At 29.1% G+C, this 14,494-nt stretch overlaps 1 protein-coding gene across 2 annotated transcripts in view; it reads right to left on the bottom strand.

Moving 5' to 3' along the window:
- Nucleotides 1-1,269, bottom strand: part of LOC148176330 (uncharacterized) — a 183,430-nt gene extending 182,161 nt beyond the window's left edge. The window contains exon 1 of one of the 2 annotated variants that reach the window (XM_088034284.1): nucleotides 989-1,269. In XM_088034284.1, coding sequence (XP_087890410.1) covers nucleotides 989-1,037 — 49 coding nt within the window. In that variant the 5' untranslated portion in view covers nucleotides 1,038-1,269. The remainder of the gene's footprint in view (nucleotides 1-988) is intronic. The other variant, XM_088034285.1, reaches the window with a different exon arrangement.
- Nucleotides 1,270-14,494: the final 13,225 nt, after the last annotated feature.

Raw genomic sequence — 14,494 nt, 5'->3', positions numbered from 1 at the left:
TTCAAAGCTGATTTCAAAACCAGACCCGAAGTTTTATTTTTTCGTTTTTCCACCCTATAAATAGATTTCAGTCTTCACACATTTGAAATATTAATCCCGTTTCTAAATTAGAAAAATTTTACTTCCAGTGGCAGTTAAACATAATTAAAACCGAAACGAGGAGCTCTTAAGACAATATTTTCATTAAACGAGATGATGAGAACGAAAAATAAAACTTCTGGAGGCAAACAATTGCGAGATAGTTATTTATTTATTATTTTAATTAAAGTTACAGCGACGTTACTGCACGAGAAAAATTAATTAGAATTGTAGTTCTAGTTGTGTAATTAAATACCTGTTGCAGTAATACAGTAATGCGAGTTCTTTACTCTTCATTACTGCACATTCTAATTCAAATTAATGATTTCGGAGCACAGGAAGTTGTTCCGGTCCGCCAATTTTAGATGCTAATTTCGCAAACAATCCCTCAAAATCTTGTCCGAGAATTTATTAGCTGAAGCAAAAATGATTAAATAAACTATAATTATCTGACTTTTGGATAACCTTTAGAAGAAATGAGCTGGCGTCAGACTAAAAATTTTTTTAATTTAAATAAATCAGGCTAAAATGGAATTTGAAAAGAATTTTTTTGGTCGAAATTTCCATCTCAGACGTGTGTTGAGCGTCGCCCGATGTTTATCTCCGAACTTTTCCATTATAATTTTTTCTAAATTCAAAGTTTAATAAAGTCTCCATTGATTGAGCGTCATAAAAATACCATTAAATATTCATAAAATAAAACCGCGGCTATTTAAAATTTCAAATTCGCTCCCGCGCCGTCTCCCCCTTTAATTACTTTCCAACTTATTTACTATGTTAATACTGTTTGAAGCTAACCCGATTTGTCCCACCCTCCCATGCAACTTAATTACAGCCCTGAAAATCAACACTCTTTAGCATTTTTCCGCGGAATTTCCCCCTTTTTTTCGGGGGATGATTTTGCACTAACCGGTGGCGAGGAGCACCCCCAACAAGACCCATCGTCCCACGTCGCACATTTCGTCTAAAGGTGGTCACACACTGTCACGTTTCACTTCACGTATCCCACAGGAAGAGTGTGCATTTTTCCCTCGGCAACTTTTTCAAAGGAAATTGTCGCGGTCGAATTTAAAGTCAACGTGTTGATGTTGGCGAGAGCGCGCGGAAACTGGAAAGAGAGCGTTTGGTGAGGCTGCGCCGCGCACATCTCAACAGACGCAAGAGCGACGCCACTCCTACCGCCGCCGCCGCCGCCGTACTGAAATCTCGCCCTCGGCGTCGAGGCCTTTTTCAATAAAATGCGTGTGTCCGAGGCGGCGGAATTTGCGGTGTCACTGCTGTTAATTTAGAAGGCAATTTGCGGCGACAATGCCGAATTTGGGGGTGGCGGCGGTGGTTTTGATTGACTGACGATGGGAGTCGTGGGATTTTTCGGAGGTTTTCAAAGGAGCGCTTTGGGAAGTGGATGGGAAATTAGCGGGAAAATTATCGGGAATTTGCACTTTGCATGGAGTGCTAACACGGTTTGGGGGGAGGAAATTGCGATTTCTGATGATGTGTGTTGGGAAAATATGGAGATCTGTGGAGGCAAATAAACTGGAAAGGTTTAGGAGCTTTCCAGGCTATCAGGTTATGCATATGCATTAGGCTAATTTATTGTTTTGAATGTTCGCATATTGTACAATCATATTGTATTCATTTCACAATAAAAAAAATCAGAATAACATACACGTACATATTAAAGAGTGGAAAATATCAGATGTTTCAATGAAAAAGTTATTTTCCTGGAATCGCTGTTGTATTAAAAATATGAAAATTGTTGATCAAATCAAAAAAGTTAGTCCCAAATAACAATCTTTCTTCATTTCATTGTAATGGTGCTAAAATTACCAGATTTACAAATTTAAACACAAAATGTCTGAAATTTAATTCCGTTTAAAAACAAAAATTTTTTTTTTGCTCAATCGTTTTGGCATTTGACAAAGTTCCCAAGCAAGTCAAAAGTGGCAATCTTTTTAAATTTCATTGTGATGGTGCTATGACTATCAGATTTGCAAATGTTTAGAATACAAATCCCTCATTTTGAGTCTGAATCCTTAATTTTCGGTCTGACTTAAAAATTAAGTAAATTAACTTAAAAAAATCTACTATTTTTGCAAATTTTCATCTGCTCTCTGCTGGAAAAGAAAAATTTATAAATTTTGTTCCTCTTGGTCTATAATTTTGGAATTTGAGAGAGTTACTAATCAGGTCAAAAACAGCAAACTCTCTGAATTACATTGTAATAGTGCCAAAACTACCGTTTTTACAAACTTTTACAAAAAGAATCAAAAATTTTAAATTTTCTTTAAAATAAAAATTTCTATAATCTGATCCTCTAGGTCTATAACTTTGACATTTAACAAAGTTAATAAGCAAGTCAAAATAGTAATTTCTTGAAATTTTTAAAAAATAATACGAAAACTTCCGATTTTACAAACTTTTACGAAAAATATTCAAAATTTGAAAATGTCTTCAAACTAAAAATTTCTAAAATTTGTTCCTATGAGTCAATAACTTTGACATTTAACAGAGTTAATAAACAAGTCAAAAATAGTAGTTTTCCCAAATTCCAAGAAAATGAAAAAATCTGCTACTTTACAAAAAATATCCCAAATTTTAAACAGCCTTCAAATCAAATTTTTTGAAATTGTGTTTCTTTTATAAGTCTATAACTTTGGCATTTGACAAAATTAATAAGAGTGTCAAAAAAAATGTAGTTACAAATTTTTTGAAAAATAATTTAAACTTTTAGTCTGTCTTAAAAATAAAAATTTCTTATATGTATATATTTTTTTGGTTTACATTTTTTACATTTGACAGTGTTAATAAGCACGTCAAAAATAGCAATCTCTTCAAATTTCATTAGTATAAAAAAATTTAAATATTTAGTCTGAACAGAAAAGAAAATTTTTTAAATATTGTTTGTCTTGGTCTATAATTTTGGTATTTAGAAAGAGGTAATAAGCAAATCAAAAACAGTATTCTCTCTAAATTACATTATCATAATGATAATAATTTTTTTTCAAAAAATATTCACAATTTTGGTCTGTCTTCAAAATAACAATTTCTACAATCTGTACCTCTTTGTCGATAACTTTGACATTTGTCATAATTAATAACAAAGTAAAAATTAGAAATTTTTACAAATTTCATTGTGATAGTGCTAAAAGTACCAATTTTTCAAATTTTTAAAAATTAATCCAAAATTTAGTTTGTCTTAAAAATAAAAATTTTTCTAATCTGTCTGTCTTATTCTATACCTTTGTCACTTGGCGGAGTTTATAAGCAAACCAAAAATAGCAATCTCTCCAAATTTCATTATAATACTGCCAAAACTACCCTTTTTACAATTTTTTTTTAAATATTTAAAATTTTAATCTGTCTTAAAAATTAAAATATCTAAAATCTGTGCCTCATTGTCGGTAACTTTGACATTTGACAGAGTTATTAAGAAAGTAAAAATTAACAATTTCCACAAATTTCATTGTGATAGTGCTAGAGATACCATTTTTACATTTTTTTTTAATATATCCAAAATTTTAGTTTAATTTGAAAATAAAAATGTCTATAATCTGTCCGTTTTAATCTATAACTTTGTCATTTGATAAAGTCTATAAACGAGCCAAAGATAGCAATTTCTCCAAATTTCATTATGATACTGCCAAAACTATCTTTTTTTTACAATTTAAAAACAAAATATGCACAAATACTAGTCTCTCTTAAAAATGAAAATTTCTAAAAGGTGTGCCTTTTTGTCGATAACTTTGAAATTTGACAGAGTGAATAGTATATATTTGTGATAGTGCTTAAACTACTTCCCACTTTTACAAATTTGTAAAAATGTATCCAAAATTTTAGATAGATTTGAAGCTAAAAATTTCTAAAATCTGTCCGTCATATTCTAGTTTGTTGGAATTTATGAGCAAGCCAAAGATAGCAATTTCTCCAAAGTTCAATATGATACTGCCAAAACTACCAATATACAAATTAAACAAATTTGAAAATTTTAATCTGTTTTAAAAGTACTTTTTATATTTGTCCCTTTTGACCCTTAGTTTTGAAATTTGACTTGATAACTCAAAAGTGCCAAATTTACTAATTAAAAAAAATTCTTAGATCCGCTTATTTTGGATTTGTAACATTTTTCGAATTTTTCTTATGTCTTCAGTAAGAACTTAAAAATGAAAAACAGTCTGAGGCGTCTGGAGTTTTAAAATTTTGGAATGTTTAAAAAATAACTGTAAAAAGGCAATACAAAAAAAATTTAAAGTAGCGATTGCTCACAATTTGAAAAAAAGTATTTTGAATCATAATTTCCAAAGAGGCTTTATTAAAAAATAATTCAAAATCAGAAAGAAAAAAAAGATTAATTTTTTTGGAATTGTCTACATACTTACAATTAGAAGCGTGTACATACGTAATGTATAAAGAAAAAACTCTTAAACTAGATATTTCATAATATTTTCGTGACAAAATGACAAAATAAAAAACTTACATCCATACTCATGTTTTCCAATTGCTTCCTCCGCCTGTCAATATTAGCTCTCGTAGTTTGCATTTCACTCTATTTAACATCAACAATCCAAGAAGTCATAAATAATTCTCAAGGTACCCCGCACAAAAGCCCAATAACAAAATTAAACATTACACTTGAGATTCAAAGACTTTATTAAATAAAGTTAATGTACGTACATTTACTTTACATATATCTATGAGTTTGTTTTCTACTGTAAATATTTTTAGCTAAAGAAAACAGAATTTCCCTCGAGGCATTAATAATTCATGATTTTGTAAAAGCAGGATCTCGAGCATCTCTTCTCATAGAGACAATACGATCACTAACTGGATGATTATTTTACACTTAGCTTGTGGAGTTGATACTGTTTTGCATGCATATGGAAAGCGAAGGAAAACGGAGAGTTTTTAAGGATTTTCCGATGAAATCGATTTGGTATATTTTACGTGTCGTTCGTTAACGCTCGCTCGCTGCGCTCGCTCCTAATACACTTCCGCGCAAAACTAACTAATTAACGTGATCAACCGATTTCTTGTTTCCAGTCCATACGAAGATCAATCTAATCGTCAATTGACACTTCAGATTGATTGTTGCAAAACATGAAAGCTCCCAAGTTCGATCTTTTGAATAATGTATTCAGACGGAAATACACCACAAAGCCTTCACTCAATGCCTATTTCATGTCACACGGCACTTGCACGTCCCATCTACAACACCCGCAACAATACCGCACTGTCTCACTTAAAGGATATGTTGCATTTTAACAAGGTTTGTGCGAAGAGCTTTCGGAATGTTACTTAGCGAAAAATACCACAGATATTTAGTTTAACTAGGTAATCTAGTTTTTAAGTTTGTGGGATTTTTTCGGACTTGCTTAATACAATATTTAGGTCTCTTTGGTTGACCGTCTTATTGACTATTCCCTGGTGATTGGCAATTTTGATGCGCTAGAGTACATTATGTGTTTCCCCTTAGCTGTCACTTCACGTTGTTGGAGATCGACCCCATTTGTTTTCTTTGTGGGTGGAATTGCATCTTTTTGAATTTCTATGAGTCATGACGCCGTGGGTGCTATCGTGTCTAGCGAACAAAATTGAGTTCTTTAAGAAAGATTACACAGCACAACAAAAAATAGTATATTATGAAGCGCGTTTCATAATGAACATTTTGCCGCACGCACGTTTTTAGGACACGACGAGCGCAGCGAGGAGTGTCATAAACTAGTAAGTGCGGCAAAATGCATTATGAACAAGTATCGCACGCTATTTTTTCTATTTCACCTTATTTTAAACGAAAAATCTTGATTTCGAAATCTAGGGAATTTTAGGATAGTTGGCATTTGCAAAATGTTCAGGAAAAAAAATCGAAGTAGCTAAATCTAATTTCAGTCAGTTTGACACGTGTGACGTTTTGAGGTTACCGGAGCGCAAGAGAGCCAAGAGAGCGAAGATGTTGATCATGATCATAATGGTTCTCTTGCATCCAAGGGTTTTTCTCTGATGAATTATTAAGCCAAGTACAACAAGAAATAATAGCGTATTGATCGATTTATCATGGTTTTTCAAAACCAAAATCTAAATTGTCAACGTTGACGGCAGGGTGACGGTTTGTCTGCTGCAAACCTAAGAAAAATATAAGTTCCTGGAAATATTGGCACGGGATTGGTTCATTACGATACCGAAATACGCTCAAACGCGTATCGAAATATCTTCATTATGAACGCGAAATAGAAAAAAATATTTATTTGCTGCCCAGAATATCTCTGCGGATTTCTATGTTTTCAAGACCATAGCTTTCGAATATATTCTTGAATGCACTGAACTGGCTCTGGTTTTTTTGAGTTTGGCGTATTTTATATTTTCAATAATTTAGACTTTGAGTCGGTTCTTCAGCCGACTTGATTATAATAAAGTGTTTATTGTCATGTTAAAATTCGCTTTGTGTACGCCACGTGACCAACAAAAGTTGGAATTTTCCAAGAGTTTCAGTAAATATGGGCATAAAGTTACACTTTCTCTAGTCATCTAGATAGATTTTCTGAGAATCTAGGAAATTATAGTGACAAACAGGAAAAAGTTTGCACCATTCTAAAAGTGATAAAAGAATGGTATCAGGGTAGATGGGATCGTCACTTGATGGCAGACTACTGCTGATCTTTAAAAAAAGTTTTTTGCCAAAAAATTTAAGAGACGCGCTTATAAAATGCGTTTTATTAAAGTTTAACATTAGTTTTATGTATTTTTTTCTTTTTCAACTTCTATGTACATTAATTAACCACTTAAACGAAACAATGTTTATTAATTTTCAAAAAAAAATATATTTAAGAATATTCTTGTTTTTTCTTTCTCGTTTTTACCGATATTTTTAGTAAAATGTGAAAATTAAAAAAAAAAAATCTGAGCCAATCTTTCAAAACCATCCATAGTTTGGTGAATTGTTGGCATTGAAGTATTTGAAACCACTCTTACATCAAGGGCAACAAAATCATTGTTGATTAGTGTTATTATTGAACAAAAGCGTTATATTTTTGATAGCAGACCAAAAACTTCGGAAAATTTCAGAATGATGCTTGAAGAGGTTGTTATCTTTACATCATTATTAACTTTGTTAAATGTCAAAATAGTAGACCGAAAGGAGTGAATTTTGGTAATTTTTATTTTCAAGACGCACTAAAATTTTCGAATAATTTTTATAAAAATTGGTAAAAACCGTAGTTTTCGCACCATTTTAATGCAATTTGGGGAAATTGTTATATGTATTTGATTTGTTTATTAATTTTATTGTTTGAAATCAAGATTATAGACAAAAAGCGCTAGATTTTATCTTTTTTCATTTGATAGACGCTCAAAAATTTCAGATATTTTTTGTAAAAATGTATAAAAACGGCAGATTTAGCATTATCATTATAAAATTTGAGAAAATTGCCACTTTTTATTTGCTAATTAATTCTGTCAAACGAAGGTATAGATCACAAGGAATCAATTTTAAAAATTTTCATATTCCAAACGCACTAAAATTTCCAATATTATATCTAAAAATGTGTAAAATCAATAGTTTTAGGACTTAATTTGACAAAATTACTACTTTTGACTAGCTTATAACTCTGTTAAATGTCAAAGTTGTAAACCAGGAAACAAACATTTTGGAATACCAACTTTATTTTGAAAAAATTCTGCTAATTTTGTAAAAATTTGTAAAACCGGTGTTTTTGTCCGTATTACAATCAAATTTTAATTCTTATTTTATCTTATTATTAACTCTGCCAAAAGTCAGTGTTATAGATGTAAAATAACAAATTTTGAAAATTTTTATTTTGAAAATCCACTCAAATTCTCAAATAATTTTAGTAAAAATGTGTCAATACGACAGTTCTAACATTTTCATTATAAAAATATAGAAAAAATTAGCTTTAGCTTGTTTATTAACTTTGTCAAGTGTCGTGTCAGTTATAGAACAAGAAATACAAATTTTAGAAATTTTGGATAAATTTGTAAATTCGGTAGTTTTGGCACTATCATAATAAAATTTGAGAAAGTTGTTACTTTAGACTTGCTTATTAACTCTGTCAAATTTCAAAATTATAGACCAAGAGAGTCAAAATTTAGACATTTTCATTTTTAGGAGAGACTAAAATTTTCAAATTACTTTTGTAAAAACTAGTAAATGGAATAGTTTTAGCATTATTATAACGAAATTTTTGATTTGCTTATGAACTCTGTAAAATGTCAAAATTATGGGACAATAGGGACAGATTTAAAAAATATATATATTTTCAAGTTTGACTAAACTTTTTGACTCACTTTTGGAAAAATTTGTAAATACAAGGTGTTTTTGCAAACAAAGCCTGTGCCACGTTGTTGGGTTCGGAAATGTGCATACGAGAAACACTTAAAAAATCACAATTTTTTTGGAAAATATTTGAGAATTTTGGAAAACCAAAGAGGAAAAAGTTGGTTGTTTTATGGAGATCTACTACTAGTTTTATTCAATGTACTTTTCTGTTACACCCTGTATGTTAGTTTTGACAGTGTCATAATGAAATTATAACAGATTGCTATTTTTGACTTGATGACTAACATTGTTAAAATTCAAAACATTAGATAAAAAGAAACCAATTTAAAAAAAAACAGTCTAAAAATTTCAGATTTTTTTGTAAAAACTTATAAAATATGTTATTATGGAACTATTATAATAAAATTTGAAAAAATTGATATTTATTATTCTTGCAAATCTTCAAAATTAAAGACCAATAAAGACAGATTTTAGAAATTTTTATTTTTAAGAAAAACTATAAGTTTGGAATTCCTATTGTAAAAATTGTAATCACGGTAGTTTTGACACTATCATTATAAAATTTGGAATGATTGCTTGCTTTGACTTGGTTATCAACTCTGTGAAATGTCAAAGCTATAGAACAAGAAGAACAGATTTTGGAAATTTTTGTTTTCAAGTTGGACACAAATTTGTAAATACGGTAGTTTTGGCATTATCATAATAAAATTAGGTGTGCTTGTTTTACTAAACTTGGTTTTTAATACTGTTTAATTTCAAAGTTATAGACCAAAAGAGACACATTTAACAAATTTTCATTTTCAAAACACTAAAAATTGGGAATACTTTATGTAAAAATTTATAAAGATTGTAATTTTGACATTATCATAAAAAAATTAAAAAAGGTTACTAAATACTTGCTTATTAACTCTGTTAAATAATGTCAAAGTTATAGAAAAAGAGAGAAAGATTTTAAAATTTTTTATTTTCAAGACTAAAAAATTTGTAAAAATGGTGGTTTTTTCACTATCATAATAAAATTAGGGAAGATTTCTACCTTTTTGTTACTTATTAACTCTGTCAAATGTCAAAATTAAAGAACAAAAGATTTTCATTAAAATGTACCTAACTGCAAAATGTCAAACTTATAAAACATGTTAAAAATTTCTAAAATTGGTTCCATTTGATCAATAATTTTGGAATTTGGCAGAGCTAATTAGCAGGTAAAAATAAGCAATTTCCAAAATTTTATCATTGTTTAATAAAGCTGAAACTACCGTAATTACAAATATTTTCCAAAAATGTATGAAATTTTTAGTCTGACTTAAAAACAAAAATTTCAAAAATTTGTTCCGCTTAGACTATAAGTTTGAAATTTAACAGTGATAATTGACATATCTAGAAAAACCATCTCCCTAAATTTCATTGTAATAACAGTGCTAAAACTACCGTAGTTTCAACTTTTTTCCAAAAATGTACGAAACGTTTAGTTAGTCTTGGAAACGATAATTTCTAAAATTTGTCTTTTTTGCACAATAATGTTGAAGTTATAACATATTTTTTCCAAAAATGTACAAAATTTTTAGTCAATCTTGAAAACAAAAATTTCTTAAATTGGTGCGTTTTAATTAATAATTTTGTAATTTGACAGAGCTAATTAGCAGATCAAAATTAGCAATTTTCCACAGTTTTATTGTAATTATGCTAAAACAACTGTAGTTACAATTTTTTTCAAAAAGCACGAAATTTTTAGTCTAACTTAAAAATGAAAATTTTTAAAATTTGTTTCTTTTGATCTAAAGGTTGTAAATTTGCCAGACCTAATTGGCATATCTAGAATAGTCATCTTCCTAAAGTTCAATATAGTAGCGCTAAAACTACCGTAGATACAATTTTTTTCCACAAATGTACACAATTTTTAGTCAATCTTGAAAACAAAAATTTCTTAAATTGGTGCGTTTTGATGAATAATTTTGGAATTTAGCAGAGCTAATTAGCTGATCAAAATTAGCAATTTTCTACAGTTTTATTGTAATTATGCTAAAACAACCGTAGTTACAAATTTTTTCCCAAACAGCACAAAATTTTTAGTCTAACTTAAAAATGAAAATTTTTAAAATTTGTTTCTTTTGATTTATAAGTTGAAAAATTGACAGACCTAATTGGCATATCTAGAATAGTCATCTCCCTAAAGTTCATTATAGAAGCGCTAAAACTACCGTAGTTACAATTTTTTTCCACAAATGTACACAATTTTTAGTCAGTCTAGAACCAAAAATTTCTAAAATTGGTTCCATTTGATCAATAATTTTGGAATTTGGCAAAGCTAATTAGCAGGTAAAAATTAGCATTTTTGCAAAGTTTTATTATTGTTTAATAAAGCTAAAACTACCGTAGTTACAAATATTTTCTAAAAATATATAAAATTTTTAGTCTGACTTGAAAACGAAAATTTAAAAATTTGTTCCTCTTAGACTATAAATTTAAAATTTAACAGTGATAATTGACATATCTAGAAAAACCATCTCCCTAAATTTCATTGTAATAATAGTGCTAAAACTACCGTAGTTACAATTTTTTTCCAAAAATGTACGAAATGTTTAGTCAGTCTTAAAAACAAAAATTTCTAAAATTTGTCTTTTTTGTACAATAATGTTGAAGTTATAACACAGTTCTTACCATGTCAAAATTAGCAATCCCTCAAATTTTATTGAAATAGTGCTAAAACAAACGTAGTTACTAATTTTTAGCTAAAATGTACAAATTTTTCAGTCTGACTTAAAAACAAAAATTTTAAAAATTTGTTTTTTGTGGTCTATAATTTTGAAATTTGGCAGACATTACTGAACATGTCAAAAGTCGCAATTTTCAAAAATTTGACTGTAATGGTGCCAAAACTATCGTAGTTTCAATTTTTCACAAAAATTAAATAAAATGTGTCGGTTTTAAAAACAAAAATTTCTAAATTTTGTCCTTGTAATTTACCAAAGCTAATTATCATAATATTAAAAATAATCTTCCCAAATTTCATTGTAATAGTGCTAAAACTAATTTTTCCCAAAATATACAAAATTGTTTGTCAAATTTCTAAAATGTATCCCTTTGCCTTAATAATTTTGAAATTTAGTAGAGCGAATTAGCATGTCAAAGTTAGCAATCTCCTTAAGTTTTTTTGCAATAGTGCTAAAACTGATGCCTAAGTTACAAATTTAAAATAAATAAAGATGTTAATTTTAATCTGGCTTAAAAAGAAAAGTATTTTTTGTAAAAATCATAATAAAATTAGGAAAAATAGTTGGCGTTTTATTACTTATTAACTCTGTTAAATGTCAAAGTTAAAGAACAAAAGATTTTCATTAAAATTTACCTTACTGCGAAATTTCAAACTAATAAAACAAGTTAAAAATTGTGTAGAAATTTTCATTTTCTGAACATGATAAACATCACAGCATTATTACAAAAAAAAACCTGAACATGTTTTATCATTCTTTTATCTCTTTATTTGAAAATTTATCCGCAAACGGCCCCCATATTTTTCGCGTGCTAAAAGCAAAAAAGCCTGTTTTGCCACGGCCTACGCACCGCTTTTCGACCTATGTAGCTTTAATTAAATTTCTTGCGTTATTATTACAAAATCGAGACACCGTGACATCGTCTAATTCAATCTCGTGCATGAGGCAATTTCCATTAGCTTTTAATGCGATATCTCCACAAGCAACGTCGGTTAGCCATTTTGACAGAATATAACTGGTGGTTTGACACAAACTACTCATTATACATTCTACATAATGAAGTTTGCGTTCTTTGTGTCGATTCAATTTCATCCCCCAAGCTAAATCTTGTTGACATTTACCTGACATTAATTGTCGTGACGTCCGTTACACTCTTTTTTATGAAATGATTAATATTCTGCTTTGATAAATCCCGGAGACGTCTTTCGGAAAAATCCTTAATAGAAAACATTCCTGAAATGAGCCCGAACATATCCATTTAAGCGGGTTTGATTCTCTGGTCAATATCCAATCTCTAAGCGATAGCCTCAATTTCAGAGGATTTCGTTTAAAGTGACCCTTACTCATGTCGCCGGTCCTCTGGGACGCCTCCCGCTGAAGAATCCTTCTTCATTTGATTAGCTATTTAAATGGGAGAAACATTTCCAGGCGGAGAAGGGCAAAGTTGTGGACAAATCTCAGTACAGGATGGAATAAATTGGGCGTCAAATGATAAGGACTAAAAGAGGGATTTATGACATATGCACCCTTTTTAAGTAATTGGATCTAGAGAATCTATGTATGTATTAAATCGCTTTTCAAAAATTTTTATTTAAAAAGCTTTTAGATTTTAGTTTCATTACAACTTTTTCCTTTTCGGTTTTCCAAAATTTTCAAGTATTTTCAAAAAAAATTGTGATTTGAAACTTGTTGAATTCACGTTCCTTTTCATGTTTTAAATGAATTTATTATTATTTCGTAAATTATGGACAACAACAAATTTCTCTCAAGGCGATTTTTAGACACGTGCCGTTTTTATGAAAAATGTATGGAGTAATTCACAACAGAAAATAAGTAAAAAAAATTAAATTTGAATAAAAAAACAACTGCTAAAAAAAACCGTCCATGAATGAAATTAAAAAAAAAGTGTTCAAAGTGTTGAAAACTGATGAGTTTCCAAAATTATTAATAACCCAAAACTGAGCTCGAATTTTGGAAAACCGCAAAGAAAAAATTTGTTTGTTTTTGGAAGATCTACGACTAATTTAATTTGATGTACCTATTTCTGTTACACCCTGTATAAGTTAAGAGACACCTATGTTCCTGCATTTTATTATAGTATTGCTAAAACTCCTGTAGTTACATTTTTTCACAAATATATTCATTTTTGGCATGTGTTGAAATTAAAAAGAATCCGAAATTTTTTGTGTCTTAAAAAAATTTTACAATGTGTTTCTCCTGCTCAATAGTTTTGGAATTTGACAGAGCTAATAAGTATGTCAAAATGTGCAATTTTCCCAAATTTCATCGTTATAGAGCTCAAATTACCGTGGTTACAAATTTTTATAAAAAATTTTAGAAAATTTTTGTTTGACTTAAAAACCAGCATTATTAAAATTTGTTTCTTTTGCTGAATAATTTTGGAATTTAGCAGAGCTAATTAGCTTGTCAAAATACGCAATTTTTCTAAATGTCATTGTAATAGTGCCAAAACTACAATTAGTTACCATTTTTTTCCAAAAAACTACGTAATTTGGAAACGAACATTTCTAAAATTTGTTCCTTTTAGTCAATAATTTTGGAACTGGACAGAGCTAGCATCTCAAAGTTAGCAATCTTTTTAAGTTTCGTTGTAATAGTGCTAAAACTGTTTTAGTTACAAATTTTCAAAAATATGCCTGTTTTATTCCGGCTTGAAAACAAAAATTTCTACAAATTTTTCTTTTCAATTTATAATTTTGAGATTTGACAAAGTTAATTCGCAGCTGAAAAAAACATTTCTCGTAAATTTTGTTGTAATAGTGCTAAAACTACCGTAGTTACAAATTTTTACCAAAAATATACCAAATTTTGAATCCGTCTTAAAAACCAAAATTTTTAAAATTTGTTCGCCATTGTTTATAAGTTTAAATTTGACAGAACGAATTGGCATATCTAGAATACCCTGTTCCTTACGACTAGCGTAGTTACAAACGTTTAACAAAAATGTACAAAATTTTTAATCTGACTTGAAAACGAAAATTTCTAAAATTTGTTTCTCTTATAGTCTATAAGTTTAAAATTTGACAGAGTTAATTAACATAGTATTATACAGAATAGCAATATCTTTAAATTTCATTGTAATATTGTAATAGTGCTAATATAACCGCAGGCACACATTTTTTCCAAAAATGTATAAAATTTTTAGTCAATCTTGGAAACAACAATTTCTAAAATTGGTGCGTTTTGATTAATAATTTTGGAATTTGACAGAGCTAATTAGCAGATCAAAATTTTGCAATATTCCAAAAATTTATCCAAAATTTATTATTAAAATTATCCAAAATAGCACGAAATTTTTAGTCTCACTTAATAACGAAAATTTTTAAAATTTGTTCCTTTTGATCTATAAGTTAGAAATTTGACAAACCTAATTGGCATATCTAAAATAGCCATC

This window comes from Gnatocerus cornutus, chromosome 4 (assembly GCF_029298725.1).
Source record: "Gnatocerus cornutus isolate USDA-ARS CGAHR chromosome 4, icGnaCorn1.1, whole genome shotgun sequence".
In the NCBI taxonomy this organism is placed as follows: domain Eukaryota; kingdom Metazoa; phylum Arthropoda; class Insecta; order Coleoptera; family Tenebrionidae; genus Gnatocerus; species Gnatocerus cornutus.
The sequence above is the reverse complement of the archived record's forward strand: the minus strand, read 5'-3'. Positions and strand labels throughout refer to the sequence as shown.